The following is an 18,645-nucleotide window of genomic DNA, read 5'->3' as shown; positions in this document are numbered from 1 at the left end:
GTTAGCCTGGAGTAAGGTAATGAGTTTCTAGATCTGCAAAATTCCAACATCTCCACATCACTAAAGTTGATATCAGCCAGTCTCTGTAGACACGGATCTTTCCAGGAGTTCTCATGTATGATTTATACACATGAATACATTTATACACATGTTAATCATATACACACATTTACACGTGTATACATTTATATACATGTGTACATTTATACTGCTGAACACTCAGTATTGAATAATCCGCAGGAAGGGATTTCTCCTTTTCTCAATAGTGACTATTCATTGGTTATGAACAACAGATTCTCTCTTAACATAGCATCTAGCTATAGACCTCACAGTCACATGATGTAAACAAAAGTCATATTTTTTTTTCTGCTGCCAACAGATCTCTATGTAGAATCTCTCCTTTAAGAGAACTCAGTGGATACATGATTTCTCTTGCTTGCTCCAGTAGGGCTGACCAGGCTCTCATCTAACCCAGGTTTTGAAAGTATCTCCTAAAATCCCCTCTCCAATCACTGAATATCATAAGTGAGTGAAACAGTTTAGCTCACCTTCCTGCTTCCAAGGTTTCTTTTCCTCTCATTTTGAGAATTCTTTTAGTACTGTCTTGAATTTGGGAGCTTTTACTATTTTTCATATTCTAATTTTACTTATTATTTTACTTACATTTCTTCTTCCCTGGCAGGAGACTCTATTCAGTCATTTAATCTGCAAGTTTAGAGAACAATTTTTTCTTTGTTTACAAGTTTCTGAAATTTTAGAAATATATTTTTTTTTATTTTTTTGTCTATTGTTTGTAGATTGTTTTGTCTACATGTGTGCCTGGTGCCTACAGAGGCCAGAGGAGGACATGGATCCCCAGAAAACAGGTGTTGCAAACTATAGTCGCCCAAAGAGTGGCTTCTGTAACCTGAATCAGAATACTACACAGGAGTAGCAAGTAATTCCAGAAACAAATACTAAAATATAATTCAAATACCAAGAACTTCATGAGCCATGCCATGATGTTCCTGAGCTGTCAGCAGCTCATTCATACAAGCTTTATGTGTTAGAATAGAAGTCAAGGCTTAAAGGCCTCTTCCTGAATCTGTTATGGAGTTTCTGAGAATAATGGCCTGATTGTACTCATCATTCTGCTCCTCCTGTTTAGAGAGAAATGGAAGAACTATCATTATTTGCTGACCTTATACTTTGCCATTGAGGAGATCAATAAAGATGCACAACTGCTTCCCAATGTGACCTTGGGTTTCCACCTCTACAATGCTTTTGACTATCACTACAGAACCTTAGAAGGACCTCAGATGTGGCTGTCTGGAAGGAGTGAGTTTATCCCTAACTACAAATGCAAAACTCAATACAAAGCTCTTGCAATCATTGCAGGAGTCAGGCCTGAATTTTCTGCTGCAATTGGAACACTTTTGGAACTCTACAAAGTTCCACAAGTAAGTTAATAATGTTCTGGTGACTATACTCACATAGGAGACCTGACCAAAAGAAGATGAAGTTGCTATATTTACCTCCAGTAATTTAAAATAAAAGTAAATGAATTACCTGGATTTTGCTATAATCAACAGGGGAAAGAGTGTGGTGAAAAATGTGAGCAGCAAGTACTTGAATTTCCAAACAGATCAATTACTAGTATTTATGATTCTATGTCCAAACATTGGCAGTATGTACTGTGGTAGATTATAGCTGAGTGCTGCTCACAAGTCAGAGTCTACAGCACAGATAACTGCCCAAGCTAGGTCATAAATATCTCATAGTTCCTCCAATGGTTTATTACTGACAGATAGAGCAACAGAAAGTTTGGGACATTTAAATAAATTTGGACAATCCTCAAAGATATTATTAATAAAAGTGTTACAAGGAATTTATTTTCTCATTCAGAAAAGTAGATCTCTGAATAGCACTCACAGAGAAGAACTGCTTAGATAAATCCGCACAAGGGGCTCTTACCAGGCACTATTGAAGCAAAACAGCCATCATTAAGGCATCACTACAAACAGAAAAACCTTAGATGTGGACCATGCTCAGGAATAAACAAGATTAGAACATCGGACAGTGCAACACTGATTATTATCACTCAGTTAAAAATGATTAATGTGATGGATCCTGATATAAAAAATGATAAACATGGTAATTTTCAGGTACTCACATTTTATATCAGTTGCTCAGTGATGACTCATCAAATCTATCATTAGGGAAGGAGAAGGCAACAAAACTTGCTGATGTTCCCCCAGATCTTCAGGCCTTGCTCTTTTCTAAATGCAGGAGCTAAATCTATGAACAAATTTGTCATTTACTTTCCTAAAACTAAAGATTCTAGTAAAGATATTGATATGTAGTCAGACTACAGCACTTGGTAATGCTTCTGCAGTCTTTCTCTACAACAGATGCTCTGTTCAATTGTTATTTGAACAATAGAATTCAATTGTCCCTTTCAAAACTGCCATGAAAATGATATCAGTCACTTTTTAGGTGCTTCAAAAACTCTTAGTAACTTTGGAGCCCATAGTACTTGAAAGTGACCATATGCCATCACATGATGAGAGAGAAAAGCTAATCTCACAGAAGACACTCTCTTCACCAACCTTCAGTTTCCTGATTCTCTTCTGTGAATAATAAACTCATTTCCTCTCTAAGGGTGATGACTCCAACACCCAGAATCTCTGAATGACTTTTTTTGTTTGCTTCATCAGATCTCATATGGAAATTTTGATTCTGCACTAACTGACAAAGATACATTCCCATCCCTTTACCAGATGTCTCCAAAAGACACAGCACTAATCCAAGGTGTGATCTCTTTATTGCTGCACTTTTCCTGGAAATGGGTGGGGCTCATTGTGTCTGATGATGTAAAAGGTAAGGAGTTCATCTCTGACTTGAAAGCGGAGATCGCATCAGAAGATATCTGTGTAGCTTTTACAGTAAAACTCCCAACTAATTGGAAGATTCAGTTAGTATCTGAAGTTGGGTTGCTGAGTTTAAATCAAGATACACAAGTAAATGTACATATATTCTATGGTGATATAAATGACATATTGTTTTTCTGCTTCAAAAATGGACTCATATCAAACAGAAGGAAAGTGTGGATCATGACAAAGCCACAATTATTTCACTTGGAGTCTGAATATGAGTTAAATATTTTGATGTACATTTTTGGAGGAAGCTTTTCATTTTCAAAAAATGAAAATATTCCTGGCTTCAAGCACTTTATCAAAGCACTTATGCCCTCCCAATACCCAGAAGATCTTTACTTCCGTAAATTCTGGATTGACACATTTGCTTGCACACCTCCTCCTTTACACTGTGGAAAATATATACCCTGCCCACCAAATATATCCCTAGAGACTAAAGAAGAAAAGGTTGTGATGATCACTTCTGAACCCAGAGTTTCCATATGGAATGCAGTGTATGCAGTGGCCCATGCCCTCCATAAAATGCTTTTGAGTAAAACAGAAATAGCACCTCACAAAGCGGCAAACAAGGACAGTCTTCTACCTTGGCAGGTAAGCCAACTCATAACTAAGGGAAGCACTGGGCACTTACATTATTAGTAAGTAATTCATGGTACACAAGCGTATAACACATTTTCACCTTATAATTAAAAGAGTAAGGCAAAGTGTAAAGGGGTTCTTTCACAATGTGTGTGTATGTGTCTGTAATATGGTGCACGCTTTGGGAGATGGTAGCTTTGCTTTGAAGATATTAATTCTGTACAAATTTCAACAAATGCTTTCATAGTATGACCTGAAATTCTGCAAGATATCCAAAAACAATTAATCTCAAAATTTTTAAGTTCAATAGTCAATTTTTTCTCTTTTCTTTTTTTATTATAACTTAAAAAATACCAATACAAATTACCACTTCCTCCACTCCTTGCCCTCCCTTCACGCATCCTCCATACACCTGCCCCTCTCCCCTAGGCAATCTTAAGAGAGGGTAAGGTACCCTGTCCTCTGGAAAGTCCAAGGATACCCCCTCACTACATCTAGGTTGAGCAAGGTATACATCCAAAGAGAATAGGATCCCAAAACACCAGTACATGGAGTAGAGACAAATCCCAGTGCTGTTGTCATTGGCCACACAATCTGACCCAACTGTAAACCACATTCAAAGGGACTAGTTTGATCCCATGATCATCATTCCCAGGACAGTTGGAGTTGGTGAGCTCCCATTAGCTCAGGCACATTTTTTTCAGTGGGTCAACTCCTTGTGGTATTGACCCCCTTGCTCATAATCTTACTCCTTCCACTTTTCTACCGGACCTTGGGAGCTTAGTTCAGTACTTCGATGTGGGTCTCTGCATCTTTTTCCATCTGTTGTCGGATGAAGGTTCTACGGTGATATTTAAGATAATCATCAGTCTGAATACAGGGAAAAGCCAGTTTGGGCACCCTTTCCTCTATTGCTTAGGGTCTTAGCTGGGGTCATCCTTGTAGATTCCTGGGAAATTTTCTAGAGCCAGTTTTCTTGCTAAACCCCAAAAGGCTCCCACAATAAAGATATCTCTTTTCTTGTTCTCATATCTGTCCTTCCTTCATCTCAACTATCCCATTTCCTCAAGCTTTCCCCAACCCTCTCCTTCTCCCCTCCCGTTCCTCTTCTCCACTTCCTTCTACCCCCATACCCTATGCTACAAAGTTTTGTTAGGCAATCTTGTCTGATTCCAATTTCCAGGTGAATCTACGTATGCTTTTCTTTGAGTTAAACTTATTAGTTTTTCTAGGATCAGAAGCTATATGCTCAATATCCTTTGTTTATGGCTAGAATCTACTTATGAGTTATTACATACTATATTCATTTTTTGATTCTGGGTTACCTCACTCAGGATAGTGTTTTCTAACTCCATCCATTTGCATGCAAAATTCAAGATGACATTGATTTTTACCACTGAGTAGTACTCTAATGTATAGATGTATCACACTTTCTTTATCCACTCTTCCATTGACGGGCATCTAGGTTGTTTATGTTCTGGCTATTACAAATAATCCTGTTTTGAACATAGTTGAACAAATGCTCTTATAGTATGATTGGGCATCTTTTGAGTATATGCCCAAGAGTGATATTGCTGGATGCTAAGGTAGGTAGATTCCCAATTTTCTGAGAAATTGCTACGGTGATTTCCAAAGTGGTTGCACAAGGTTGTGTTACTATGAGTGTTCCTCTTACTCCACAGCCTCTCCAGCATGAGCTATCATTGGTGTTTTTGCTTTTAGCCATTCTGACAGGTGGAAGATGGTATCTCAAAGTTGTTTTGATTTGCATTTCCCTGATAGCTAAGGAAGTTGAACATGCCCTTAAGTATTTTTTTATCATTTGAAATTCTTCTGTTGAGAAATCTGTTTAATTCAGTACACCATTTTAATTGGATTATTTAGATTTTTAATGACTAATTTCTTGAGTTCTTTATATATTTTGGAGATCATTCATTTGTCTGATGTGAGGTTGGTCAAGATCTTCTCCCATTCAGTAGGTTAACTTTTTGTCTGATTGACTGTGTCCTTTGCTTTACAGAAAGTTCTCAGTTTTAGGAAGTCCCATTTATTCATTGTTGCTCTTATTGTCTGTGATACTGTGTTTATACACAGGAAGTGGTCTCTTGTGCCCATGCATTGCAAAATACTTTCCACTTTCTCCTCTATTAAGTTCAGTGTGGTTGGGTTTATATTGAGGTCTTTGATGTATTTGGACTTAATTTTGCTGTATGGTGATAGATATGAATCAATTTTAATTATTCTACAGACCTCCAGTTATGCTATTACCATTTGATGAAGATACTTTCTTTTTTCCATTGCATAATTTGCATAATTTTAGTTTCTTTTTCAAAATTCAGGTGTTCATAGGTGTGTGGATTAATATCTGTGTCTTCAGTTTGATTCCATTGGTCAACATCTCTATTTTTTTGCCAATACCAAGCTGTTTTCATTACTGTAGCTCAGTAATAGAGTTTTCTGTCATGGATAGTAATGCCCCCAGAAGTTCCTTTATTGTATAGGATTGTTTGGCTATTATGGGTGTTTTGTTTTTCCATATGAATCTGATTATTGATCTTTCAAGGTCTGTGAAGAATTGTGTTGAGATTTTGATGGGAACTGATTTAAATCTATTGATTGCTTTTGGTAGCATTTTATTTTTACTATGTTTTTTTTTATTTTTACTATGTTGATCATTCCTATCCAAGAGCATGGGGGATCTTTCCATTTTTCTGATATCTTCTTTCAATTTCTTTCTACAAAGGCTTAAATTTCTTGTCAAATAGGTCTTTTACTTCCTTGGTTAGTGTTAACTCAAGACACTTTATGTTATTTGCAGCTATTGTGAAAGGTGAGATTTCTCTGATTTCCTTCTCAGTTTTGATGTGGAAGGGTCTTCTTTTTTGTGATGATTTCATTGGTTAATAAAGAAACTGCCTTGGCTTGGCCCTTAGGTGGGTGGAGTAGACAGAACAGAATGCTGGGAGAAAGTGAGGCAATTGCCATGCCTCTCCTCTCTGGGTCAGACATGATGAAGCTCCAGCCCAAGATGGATGTACACTAGAATCTACCCAGTAATCCACCACCTTGTGGTGCTACACAGATTATTAGAAATGGGTTAGTCAAGCTATGAGAGTTAGCCAAGAAGAGGCTAGAAATAATGGGCCAGGCAGTGTTTAAAAGAATACAGTTTCCATGTAATTATTTTGGGTAAAGCTAGCCAGTGGCCTGGAGCTGGGAGATGGGAAGCAGCCCGCAGCTCCTTCTACACAGTTTCTTTATCCTTTGTATATAGGTAGGCTACTGATTTTTTTGAGTTGATCTTGTATCCTGCCACTTTACTGAAGCTAATTATCAGCTATAGGAGTTTTCTGGTAGAGTTTTTGGGGACATTTATGTTCACTATCATATCATCTGCAAATAACAAAAGTTTGATTTCTTCCTTTCCAATTTGAATCCCCTTGATCTCATGTTGTCTTATTGCTATTGCTAGAAATTCAACCAGTATGTTGAAGAGATATGAAGAGAGTGAACAGCCTTGTCTTCTTCCTAATTCTCGTGGAATCTCTTTGAGTTTCTCTCCATTTAATTTGTTGTTAGCTGTTGGCTTGCTGTATATTACTTTTATTATATTTAGATATGATCTGTGTATCCCTAATCTCTCCAAGACATTTATCATGAAGGACTGGTGAATTTTGTCAAATGTTTTTTCACATCTAATGAAATTAGTACCTGTTTTTTTTCTCTCAGTTTTTATATGATGAATTACATTGATAGATTTCTGTATGTTAAGTCAGCTCTGTATCTCTGGGATGAAGCCTACTTGATCATAATGATGAATTTTTTGATGTGATCTTGGATTTTTTTGCCAGTATTTTATTGAGAAATTTTGCATAGATATTTATGAGTGAGATTGTTCTGTAATTCTCTTTGGTTGAGTCTTTGTGGGTTTTGGTGTCAGGGTAACTGTAGCCTCATAAAAAAAGAGTTTGGCAATGACCCTTCTGTATCTGTTATGGACCATATTGAAGAGTATCATTATTAGCTCTTCTTAGAAGTTCTGGTGGAATTCTGCACTAAAAAAATCCAGCCCTGGGCATTTTTTGGTTGGGAGGTTTTTGATGACAGCTTCTATTTCCTCATGACTTATAGGTCTGTTAAGATTGTTCACTTGGTCTTGATTTAATTTTGGTATGTGGTATCTATCTAAAAAATTGTCCATTTCTTTTACATTTTCCATTTTTGTGGAGTAAAGACTTTTGTAGTAAGCTCTAATGACTCTCTGAATTTCCTTTTGTTTTGTCCCCCTTTTCATTTCTGATTTTGTTAATTTGGATGTTATCTCTCTGCCTTTTGATTAGTTTGAATAAGGGTTTGTCAATCTTGTTGATTTTCTCAAAGAACCAGCACTTTGTTTCACTGATTCTTTATATTGTTTTCTGTGTTTCTATTTTGTTGACTTCAGCCCTCAGTTTGATTACTTCCAGTATTCTACTGAGGTTGAGTCTGCTTCATTTTTTTGTAGATCTCTGAGGTGTGCTGCTAAGTTGCTAATGTGAGTTTTCTCCATTTTCTTTATGTGGGCACTTAGTGCTATAAACATTCCTCTTAGCACTGCTTTCATTGTATCCCATAGTTTTGGATATGTTGTACCTTCATTTTCATTGAATTCAAAGAAGACTTTTATTCTTTCTTTATTTCTTCCTTGACCCAGGGGTGGTTCAGTAGTTGACTGTTCAGATCCCATGAGTTTGTGGGCTTTCGGCGGGGGGGGGGGGCAGTATTGTTGTTAAATTTGAACTTTGCTCCATGGTGATCCAATAAGACAGGTAGTTACTCCATTTTTTTTTTTTTGCATTTGTGGATGTTTGCTTTGTTACCGAGAATGTGATCAATTTTAGAGAAGGTTCCATGAGGTTCTGAGAAGAAGGTATATTCTTTTCTGTTTGGGTGGAATGTTCTATAGATGTCTGTAGTAATAAGGGGTGGCGGGGCTGCGTCCCCAGCACCTTGGCTGCCTGCTCCGCTAGCTTATGCCCCGAAATAATTACACGGACACTGTGTTCTTTTAAACACTGCTTGGCCCTTTAGCTTTAGCACTTACAGGCTAATTCTCACATCCCAATCAACCCATCTCTAATAATCTGTGAGAACCGGTCTTACCGGGAAGATTCTAGCCTAGTCCATCCTGGATCGGAGCTTCATGGCGTGTGTCTGCCCAGGAGCGGGGCATGGCGTCTCTCTCAGGCGTCTGCTCCCAAGAGGAGAGCTGTGGAGTCTGAGCTCACTTCCTCTTCCTCCCAGCTTTCTGTTCTGTTTACTCCTCCCACCTATCTTCTAACCAATAAAATGGGCCAAGGCAGTTCCTTTATTAGCCAATGACCTTCCTCCATCAGATGTCTCTTATGTCCATTTGCTTTTTTACATCTGTTAGTTCTATTATTTCTTTGTATTTTGATGGTATGAAGTTACCTGTTCCCTGTGTTCTCATGGGTGTAGCTTGCTTTTTCGGGTTGAAGTTTTCCTTCTAATACTTTCTAAAAGACTGGGTTTGTGGATAGGTGTTGTTTAAATCTGGTTTTGTCATGGAATATTTTGCTTTCTCCATCTATGGTGATTCAAAGTTTTGCTGGATACAGTAGACTGTGCTTGCAACCATGACCTCTTAATGTCTGGAGCATGTCTGTCCAGGATCTTCTTTCTTTCAGGATTTCCATTAAGAAGTCAAGTGCGTAATTCTGATAGGTCTGCCTTTATATGTTACTTGGCCCTTTTCCTTTACAACTCTTAATATTCTTTCTTTATTCTTATATTTAAGTGTTTTTATTATTATATGGTGAGGGGACTTTTTTGTCCAGTATATTTGGTGTTCTGTAAGCTTTTTGCACCTTCATAGGCATGTCATTCTTTAGGTTGTGAAAGTTTTCTATATGATTTTATTGAATATATTTTCTGCTCTTTTGCACTGGAATTCCTCTTCTTCTACCCTAATATTCTTAGTTTTGATCTTTTCATTGTGTCTTAGATTTCTGAGATGTTTTGAATTAAGAATTTGTTGGATTTAACATTTTCTTTAACCAATGAATCTATTTCATCTATTGTATCTTCAGATTCTGACATTCTCTCTTCCATCTCTTGTATTGTGTTGGTTTTGCTTGCATCTGTAGTTCCTGTTTGCTTACCTAGATTTTCCATTTCCAGAATTCCCTTAGTTTGTCTTTCTTTATTGCCTCTTTTTAAGTTTTTAAATCATGAATAGCTTGGACTATTTGCTTCACCTGTTTGGGTTTTTTTTTAAAGAAATTTATTGATTTTTTTTCAATTATTTTCATCTTTTTCTCCATTTCTTTAAGAATATTTTTATTTCCACTTTAAGTGTCTCCATCATCTTCATAAAATTATATTTAAGGTTGTTTTCTTCTACATCTTCTGTGTTAGGTTGTTCAAGTTTTCCTGTTTTATGACCACTGGGTTCTGGTGTTACCATGTTGCTTTTAGGTTGTTAAATGCATTTTTGCATTGACAACTACCCATCTCTCCCTCAAAATGGTGTCAGCAGTGTCTTTGCCTCTTTCTACAATCCTTGCAGTTGGTATATGTGTCTCAGGGATCCTCTCTTAGACCAACCGCTGCAGTTGCTGTGTGTGTCCTAGGAAGCTGCTCTTTGTCTGCTCTGTGCAGTCACTTTCTGTGTCTCACACGGCTCTTTGGATGGGGGGATGGGAGTGGAGCATGATGTGTAGCTTACAGGGTTGATCATACCCACCTGGTGGCTCTCAACTATGTGTAAGTTCCATTCTAAGGAATGTGACACACTATGTCCCCTGTAGGAATCATACATGTAGTTTGTGTATATGCATCCATATATAGACAGTACACAGAAATAAAAAGAACACAAATCTAGGGGCCAGAGATTGCTCAGTGGTTAAGCATACTTTCTGTTCTATGGAAGACCCAGGTTCAGTTCCAAGTATCCACAAAGCAGCTTATAGCTGTCTGTAACTCTGGTTATGGAGGCTCCAGCACCATCTTCTATTCTTCAGCAAGCAACTCAACACAAAATTAAAAGGAATTAATCTAAGAATAAATCTTTTAAAATTCAGGTTAAAGCACTGAATATTTGGGTTTTAATTTGCACCCAGTAATGTTCATACCAAATATAAAAAGAAAATTATGTGATTCAAACTAAATAAAGAAAGAATGGAGGCAGTTAGTGGGTCTCTTTACAGTTGCCCGAAGCATAAGTGACACACAAAATTGCTGCATATTTAATATATATTTTTATAAATTAAGAACTTTGCATGAACTCCTGCTGATATTATAAGGTCAAGATACTCTGTATATCTGCCCATATACCTATCTACTTAACTAACTGTACACACATATGTTCATTGTGTGCTATAAAAATATAAATATTTTAATACCTATACACCAAAATACATAGTGTTGTTTACATTTTTACTTCAGTTTAGCTCTGAAAACATGCATATTTTCTAACTGGAGACACAGGGCCTTTGTTCCACTAAGAACATGCTTCCAACTATGCTATGTTTTACCCCTTAGATGCCATTTCTATTTATGTTCAGCTACTCCTACTTTAGTTTCATGAGGAGCAAAGTTTATCTCCCTGGAACTACTTGGGAGACAATGACTCAAATGAAGTCTTTTCAAAAGAAAGCCGCAATAGGGAGAGAGAAGGAGGCTTGTTCTGAGGAACCATCAGTGAGACACTGGTACGCACCACTCAAGTCCAAATGATGTCTCTCTCCAGCTTCATCCATTCCTGAGAAAAATTCAATTTACAAGCACTGATGGAGAACAAATATGCTTTAATGAGAACAAGAATCATGTGGAAAAATATGACATACAAAATTTTATGGAACATTCTAATCATTATACATTTCTAGTTAAAGTAGGAGAGTTTGTCTCCAAGAGTCCACAAGATCAAGGCTTGTTTATTAATGAAGTTATGATCAAATGGCCAAGCCACTACAATCAGGTCTGACAAAATTTCAACCTTTAATATATTGAAAAATATGTACAAAGTGTTCTGTGAATTGTATTATGTCTCTATGAAATTTTCAAATAATTCTTTTTTATAATTTATTTTATTTTTAAAAAAGAAAACAATCTTTTTTCATTTTACATATCAATCCCAGTTCCCACTTACTCCCCTCTTCCCATTTCTTTCACCTAACCCTAAACACTACCCCCATGCACTCCTCAGAGAGAGTAATGTTTATTATTTTGGGGAAGATCCAAGGTTCTCCCTACTATACCTAGGATGAGCAAGGTATCCATCCAAAGAGAATAGGCTCCCAAAAAGCCAGTACAAGCAGTAGGGATAAATCATGGTGCCACTGCCAGTGGCCCCGCAGTCTGCCTCAGCCATATAGCTGTCATTGTTGTATGGGGTCGGGGGAGAAGTGACAGTGGAAGAGGAAGAGAATGGGAGAAGGGGAGAGAGGAGGAGAACTGGAGGGAACAGGATAGATGAGATGGAGGAAAAATAGAGATGAGAGCAAGAAAAGAGTCTAGATTGGTCCTATGCTGCTTCCCTTCCTGTCTGGCTGGAGTTGGTGAGCTCCCATTAGCACAGGTAAGCTTTTTCAGTGAGTGTCACTATTATGGTATTGACATCTTTTCTTATATTCTTACTCCTCCCACTCTTCAACTGAACTTTGGGAGCTCAGGCCAGTGCTCCACTGCTGATCTCTGCCTCTGTTTTCATCAGTTGCTGAATGGAAAGTTCTATGGTGATATTTAAGGTACTCATCAATATGACTAGAGGTCAAGACCAGTTAGGACACCCTCTCCTCTATTGTTCAGAATCTTAGCTGGGGTTATCCTTGTAAATTCCTGAGATTTTCTCTAGAGCCAGGTTTCTTGCTAGCCCCATAGTATCTCCCTCAATCAAGATATCTTTTTTCCTTTCATCTCTGTCCTTCCTCCATCTCAACTATCCCATTCCCTCAAGTTCTCCTCACACTCTCCTCTCCTCCTCTTCCCCTTCCACCCTCTCTTCTCCCCCATCCACATGCTCCCAATTTTGTCAGTCAATCTTATCTATTTCCTTTTTTTGAGGTGGATCTATGTATATATTTTGCCAATATTATAAGTTCTTAGCTCTGTTGTGAACTTGTGTGTGAATGCTTATGCATGTGAGTGCATGTGCCCGCTGAAACCATAGTCAGAGTGGATACCATTTGCAAACACCCTCCATTTTATTATAAACACAATCTCTCTTTGAACTCCTTGCCTTCTGATTTAGCTTTCCTTTCTGTTCACCATACCACAGGCTGTATTCTTGTCTCCATTACTGCCAAAATTGGATAACAGGCATACAGTTTGGCACCTGAATTTTCTATACCTCCATTCTGCATAATCAAATCCAGGACTGTGTGCTTATGCGGGAAGCACATTAAATACTGGGCTACCTCTTTTGTTCTATTTGATATTTTTAATTTAAAAATAAATAAATCTTTTAAATTTGACTGTGATATTGTATATCAAAGTCATTTATATGTATATACATGAACATATGCATAGGCATATACAAACAAACAAGAACTTATTATTAGCTAATTCCTGTAGGTAGAATTAGTTTGAATTGAATTTGAACTTTTATGCATTTATTCATATTATAATGAATGAATAGATCAGTATTTATGGCTATATATTTGTATATATATATGATTGTATGTATATTTCCATGTGTATACACATACACATTTTATTATACATGCATGTAGATGCTCAGTGCATCTCTCCATTGAACACAATTCATACTCAAACTTGCCCATTGTTCTCATAAAGAAGTAAATTGTGAATATATAAATAAATCATCTCTATAGCCAATGTTTGTAAAGTACCTTTTTGTGTGCTGGGAGCTGGCCTCAGGGTTTCTCTGCAAAAGTAATATGCACTCTTAAATGCTGGGCAAGTTCTCCATCCCAATATGTAGATATTTATGAGGCAGACACTGAGTCTAAATTATGACAAGAAGAAAGATATTAGATAAATTATATCTAAAGGAAAGATAGAAATATTTTTTGCATACACATTTTCCAAAAATATCAACAAACTGAAGTTTTGTTAAAAGTATAGTGATTAATGTAATTAACTTAGAAGTAAAATGGTTTAAAAATGCTAAATGATTATGTCACTAATGTTTGAAAGAAAAAGCATGGTATTATTCTGAGCACAGGGGGTGAAGGATGAAACTCACAGTAATGGATCATAATTCAGTTTCTCTGGAACATCAACATGTGATGAAGTCAGGAGAAACTTTGATCACCTACCAATGGCCAAACTCTCTTTCATGGGACATGTCAATCAGAGTGAATGCTTGTGACTACAAACTTGGGAAGCTAAAAGTAGAAGCAGATAGGCAAGAGTGACTGGGTTTCTGCTTGACAATTCAACTGATTTGTAATTCATACAAGGAAGGAGTTTTGGCTTGCACTTTCACAGGAGAGACTATATGAATGTTCTACACATTTCACAAAAGCTAGCAGAAGTGAGTCACAGTTTGGTCAGCATAAAGAAACTTTGAACATTTAGCATCTTGAAGTGTGCCAACTTCAACTCTACATTCTACATTTCCGTATGGACACTTCATCGTGCCTCATAAATATGCACAACTTTCATAGTCTTCATGCAGTTTAAATTGCTTGGCTTAAAATTACCTTAAGCCTGTGACTGAGGTACAAAATTATGACCAGGTTTTCTGTTTTTCCATTAGACTCCTGAATCTGTATGTACACAGAGCTGTGGTCCAGGTTTCTGGAAAATTCTAGAAGAAGACAAACCTATCTGCTGTTTTTCTTGTTTGTTTTTTCCAGAGAGACACATTTCCAATCAAACTGGTAATAAAATACTTTTCCTCAAATTGCTTGTTAATGTAGAAGGAGAAAGATAAGAAGTAACCATGATTTGTAATGCAGCATGGAGAAACATGTCTCTTTTCTTCATCCCCATAGTCAATAGTAATCACTGCTGATTCCACACAAGGTGTGAACATTTGTGTGGCAGTCCTCATGTTATTGTGTCATCTGCATCCATTTTCCCAAAACCTTTCTTTCTTTACACGGTAGTTTCACCTCAGCTCTAGCTGTGATCCATACTAGAGGCTGCTCAGGCAATGTGAGGTGTGCACATGACCATGCTACCTGTGTGTTCCTTAAATAAATGAATTCAATAATTCTTTCCTGAAAATAATCCCTGGGAAGACAAGAACATGTGGGGCTGTTAGCAAAATATACCACAAATAGAATTAAAGTATACAACACTACTTTTATTTATTTTTTGAGCTCTACATTTTTCTCGGCTCCTCTTCCTGACTCTCCCTTCCCTTTTAGCCCTTTCCAAAGGTCCACATATTTCCAAATTTAATCAGGAGATCTTGTCTTTTTCTACTTCCCATGTAGATTAGATCTATGTATGTCTCTCTTAAGGTCCTCATTGTTGTTTAGGTTCTCTGGGATTGTGATTTGTGGGCTGGTTTTCTTTGCTTTATGTTTAAAACCCACTTGTGAGTGAGTACATGTAATAATTGTCTTTCTGTGTCTGCGTTACCTCACTCAATATCTAGAAGAAAAACTCCAACCCAACGAAGTTGGCTACATCAACAAAAACACTGACAATTGATGGTCTCATAGCAGCACATTCCAAAGAAGGGGAAAATGCACAAATTAACATCACCAACAATGAAATTTAAATTAATGGGAGATAGCAATCACTGGTCATTATTATCCCTTAATATAAATGGACTCAACTCACCTATAAACAGGCACAGGCTAACAGGTTGAACACAAAAACAGAATTCATCCTTCTTCTGCATAAAAGAAACACACCTCAACCTCAAAGACAGACATTGTCTCAGAGTAAATGGTTGGGAAAAATATTACAATCATATTGAGTGAGGTAATCCTTTTATATTCTTATTGCTCTAGCTAGAACTTCAAGTACTATGTTGAATAGATATGGAGACAGTGGACAGCATTATCTTGTCCTAAGTTTTAGAGGAATTGCTTAGAATTTCTCTCTGTTTAGTTTGATGTTGTCTGTCAGTTTGCTGTCTATTGCTTTTTTTTAGGTTTAGGTGTGTTCCTTGTATCCATGCACTCTCCAGAACGTTTATCATGAGGAGGTGTTAGATTTTATCAAGGCTTTTTCAACATCTAATGAAATGTTCATGTGATTTTTTTTTCTTTCAGTTTGACTATATGGTCAATTTCAATGACATATTTTTGTATATTGAACCATACCTGCATCTCTTGATCATGCCTACTTGATCATAGTGGATTTGTTTTATATTCTTGGATTCTATTTGCCAGTGTCTTTTTCAGTATTTTTGCATCAATGTTCATGAGGGAGATTGGTCTCTTTCTTTATTGCATATTTGTTTGGTTTGGGTATCAAGACATCTACAGCCTCATAAAAAGAATTTGGCAATATTCCTTCTGTTTCTGTTGTGTGCAACAATTTGAAGAGTATTGATAATAGCTTCTCTTTGAATTTCTAGAAAAATTCTATACTGAAACCATCTCATCCTGGCCTTATTTGATTGGGAGAATTTTTATTTTATTTTATTTTATTTATTTATTTTTTTTTGGTGTTTCAAGACAGGGTTTCTCTGTGGTTTTGGAGCCTGTCCTGGAACTAGCTCTTGTATACCAGGCGGGTCTCAAACTCACAGATATCTGCCTGCCTCTGCCTCCCAAGTGCTGGGATTAAAGGCATGTGCCACCACCGCCCGGCTTGGTTGGGAGAATTTTAATAATTGTTTCTATTTCCTTAGAAGTTATATGTCTGTTTAAATTGTTTACCTGGTCTTGATTTCACTTTGGTATGTTGTACCTATCAAGGAAGCTGTCCATTTCTTTTAGGTTTTTCAATTTAGTGGACTAGAGGGTTTTTGAAGTATGACACTGATTCTCAGGATTTCCTCAGTGTCTGTGTTATATCCTCCTTTTCATTTCTGATTTTCTTAATTTGAGCATGTTTTCTCTGCCTTTTCATTATTTTGGATAAAGGTTTGTCTATCTTGTTCATTTTCTCAAAGAACCAACTCTTTGTTTCAATGATTCTATATGTTCTCCATGATTCCATTTTATTAATTTCAACATTCAGTTTGGCTATTTCCTTGTAGTCCATACTCCTGGATGAGTTTAACTCTTTTTGTTCTAGAGCTTTCAGGTGTGTTGTTAAGTTGCTTATAAAATTCTTTATATAGGTAATTAGTGTTATGAACTTTCCTCATAGCAATGCTTTCACAGTGTCCCATAAGTTTGAGTATGTTGTGGATTCATTTTCTTTGCATTCTAAGAATTCTTTGATTTCCTTCTTTATTTCTTCTTGACCCACTGGTGATTCAGTTGAGAATTATTCCATTTCCATGAGTTTGTAGGGTTTCTGTAGTTTGTGTTGTTATTGAACTCTAACTTTAAATCTTGGTGATCTGATAACAAGGTGTTATTCTATTTTTTGTATCTTCTGTGATTTTCCTGATTCCTGAGTATGTGCTAAGAAGAAGGTATATTCTTTTGTGTTTGGGTGAAATGTTTGGTAGATGTTCATTACATCCATTTGAGTCATGACATCTGTTAATTCCCTTATTTCCCTGTTAAATTTCTGTTGATCAGACCTGTCCATTGGTAGAAGCTGGGTGTTGAAATCTCCTACTGTTAATGTATGGGGTTTGATGTTTGATTTAAACTTTAGAAATGTTTCTTTTACAAATATGGGTGCTCTTGTATATTGGGCATAGATGTTCAGAATTGAGACTTCATCTTGATGGGTTTATCCTCTTATCAGCATACAGTGTACTTTTCCATCTCTTTTGATTAATTTTAGTTGAAATTCTTATTTTGTTAGATATTAGAGTAACTACACTGACTTCTTTCTTCAGACAATTTGATTGGAAAATCAAACCCTATACTATGAGATAATGTCTGTCTTTGAGATTGAGGTGTGTTTTTTGCCTACAATAGAAGGAGATATCCTCTTTTCATATATATTCTGTTAGTCTGTCTCTATTATGGTGAATTGAGTCCATTGATACTAGCTGGTATGATTGATCAGTGATTGTTATTTTTTCTTATTTTGGATTTTGGTGGTAGTGATACTAATATTTGTGTTTTCCTTCTTTGGGTTTAGATGTTGTGAGATTATTTATTGCCTTGTTTTCATGAATGTAGCTGAGTTTCTTGGGTTGGAGTTTCCTTCTAGTACTTTCTTTTGTGCTGCATTTGTGGATGGAGAGATGTCTCAGCAATAAAGAGCACTGTCTGCTCTTCCAGAGGTCCTAAATTCAATTCCCAGCAACCACATGGTAGCTTATAATCATTTGTAATGAGATCTGGTGCCCTCTTGAGGAAGAGACCAGGTCAGTCATCATCATCAACTTAGACCATGAAACCGAACATGGACAAGTTCAGCAGAACTACCATATGTGAACTACCCATGCATGTTTCAGCATTACCAGGGCATAAATTTCATCTTTTATTCATGATTAAATCAAGTTTTGTCATGAAATATCTTGCTTTCTGTCTCTATGGTGACTGAAAATTTTGCTGGGCTAGTATCCATGTTCTCTTATTACCTGTGAAATGTCTGTCCAGAACCTTCTGGCTCTCAGAGACTCCATTAAGAACTCTGGCATAAAATCCTTATAATTCTGTCCAGAAGGCAGAATTATATGCTATTCTCATGGTGATTAGGGATTTTAAAGAACCTCCTAATATACTTACTGATTTACAATATGCAGAAAGAGTTGTCTTGCATATTATTTTTTGTATAGGATAGATTTTTTATTTTATATTTTTATTGATTTTTATTTATTTAATTTATTTTTTATTAAAAATTTCTGCCTCCTCCCCACCTCCCTTTTTCCTCCCCCTCCCCCTACTCCCCACACCCCACTCCCCTCCTCCTCCCTCTTCAGTCCAAAGAGCAGTCAGGGTTCCCTGCCCTGTGGGCAGTCCAAGGTCCTCCTTCCTCCATCCATGTCTAGGAAGGTGAGCATCCAAACAGGCTAGGTTCCCACAAAGCCAGAACATGCAGTAGGATCAAAACCCAGTGCCATTGTCCTTGGCTTCTCAACAGCCCTCATTGTCCAGAATTTTCAGAGAGTCCAGTTTTATCCCATACTTTTTCAGTCCCAGTCCAG

At 36.9% G+C, this 18,645-nt stretch overlaps 1 protein-coding gene across 1 annotated transcript in view; it reads left to right on the top strand.

The window, feature by feature from the left end:
* The window catches only part of LOC121464678 (vomeronasal type-2 receptor 26-like), a 48,639-nt gene that overhangs the window by 21,382 nt on the left and 8,612 nt on the right, over positions 1-18,645 (top strand). The window contains exons 2-5 of the mRNA XM_041677701.1: positions 1,148-1,439; positions 2,697-3,506; positions 11,245-11,472; positions 14,218-14,341. Of these exons, the coding sequence (XP_041533635.1) occupies positions 1,148-1,439; positions 2,697-3,506; positions 11,245-11,472; positions 14,218-14,341 (1,454 nt within the window). The remainder of the gene's footprint in view (positions 1-1,147; positions 1,440-2,696; positions 3,507-11,244; positions 11,473-14,217; positions 14,342-18,645) is intronic.

This window comes from Microtus oregoni, unplaced genomic scaffold (genome assembly GCF_018167655.1).
Source record: "Microtus oregoni isolate MIOR12 unplaced genomic scaffold, Mior012 000029F_ref0000214, whole genome shotgun sequence".
In the NCBI taxonomy this organism is placed as follows: Eukaryota; Metazoa; Chordata; class Mammalia; order Rodentia; family Cricetidae; genus Microtus; species Microtus oregoni.
Note: the sequence above shows the minus strand (reverse complement) of the source record. Positions and strands in the feature narration are given on the sequence as shown.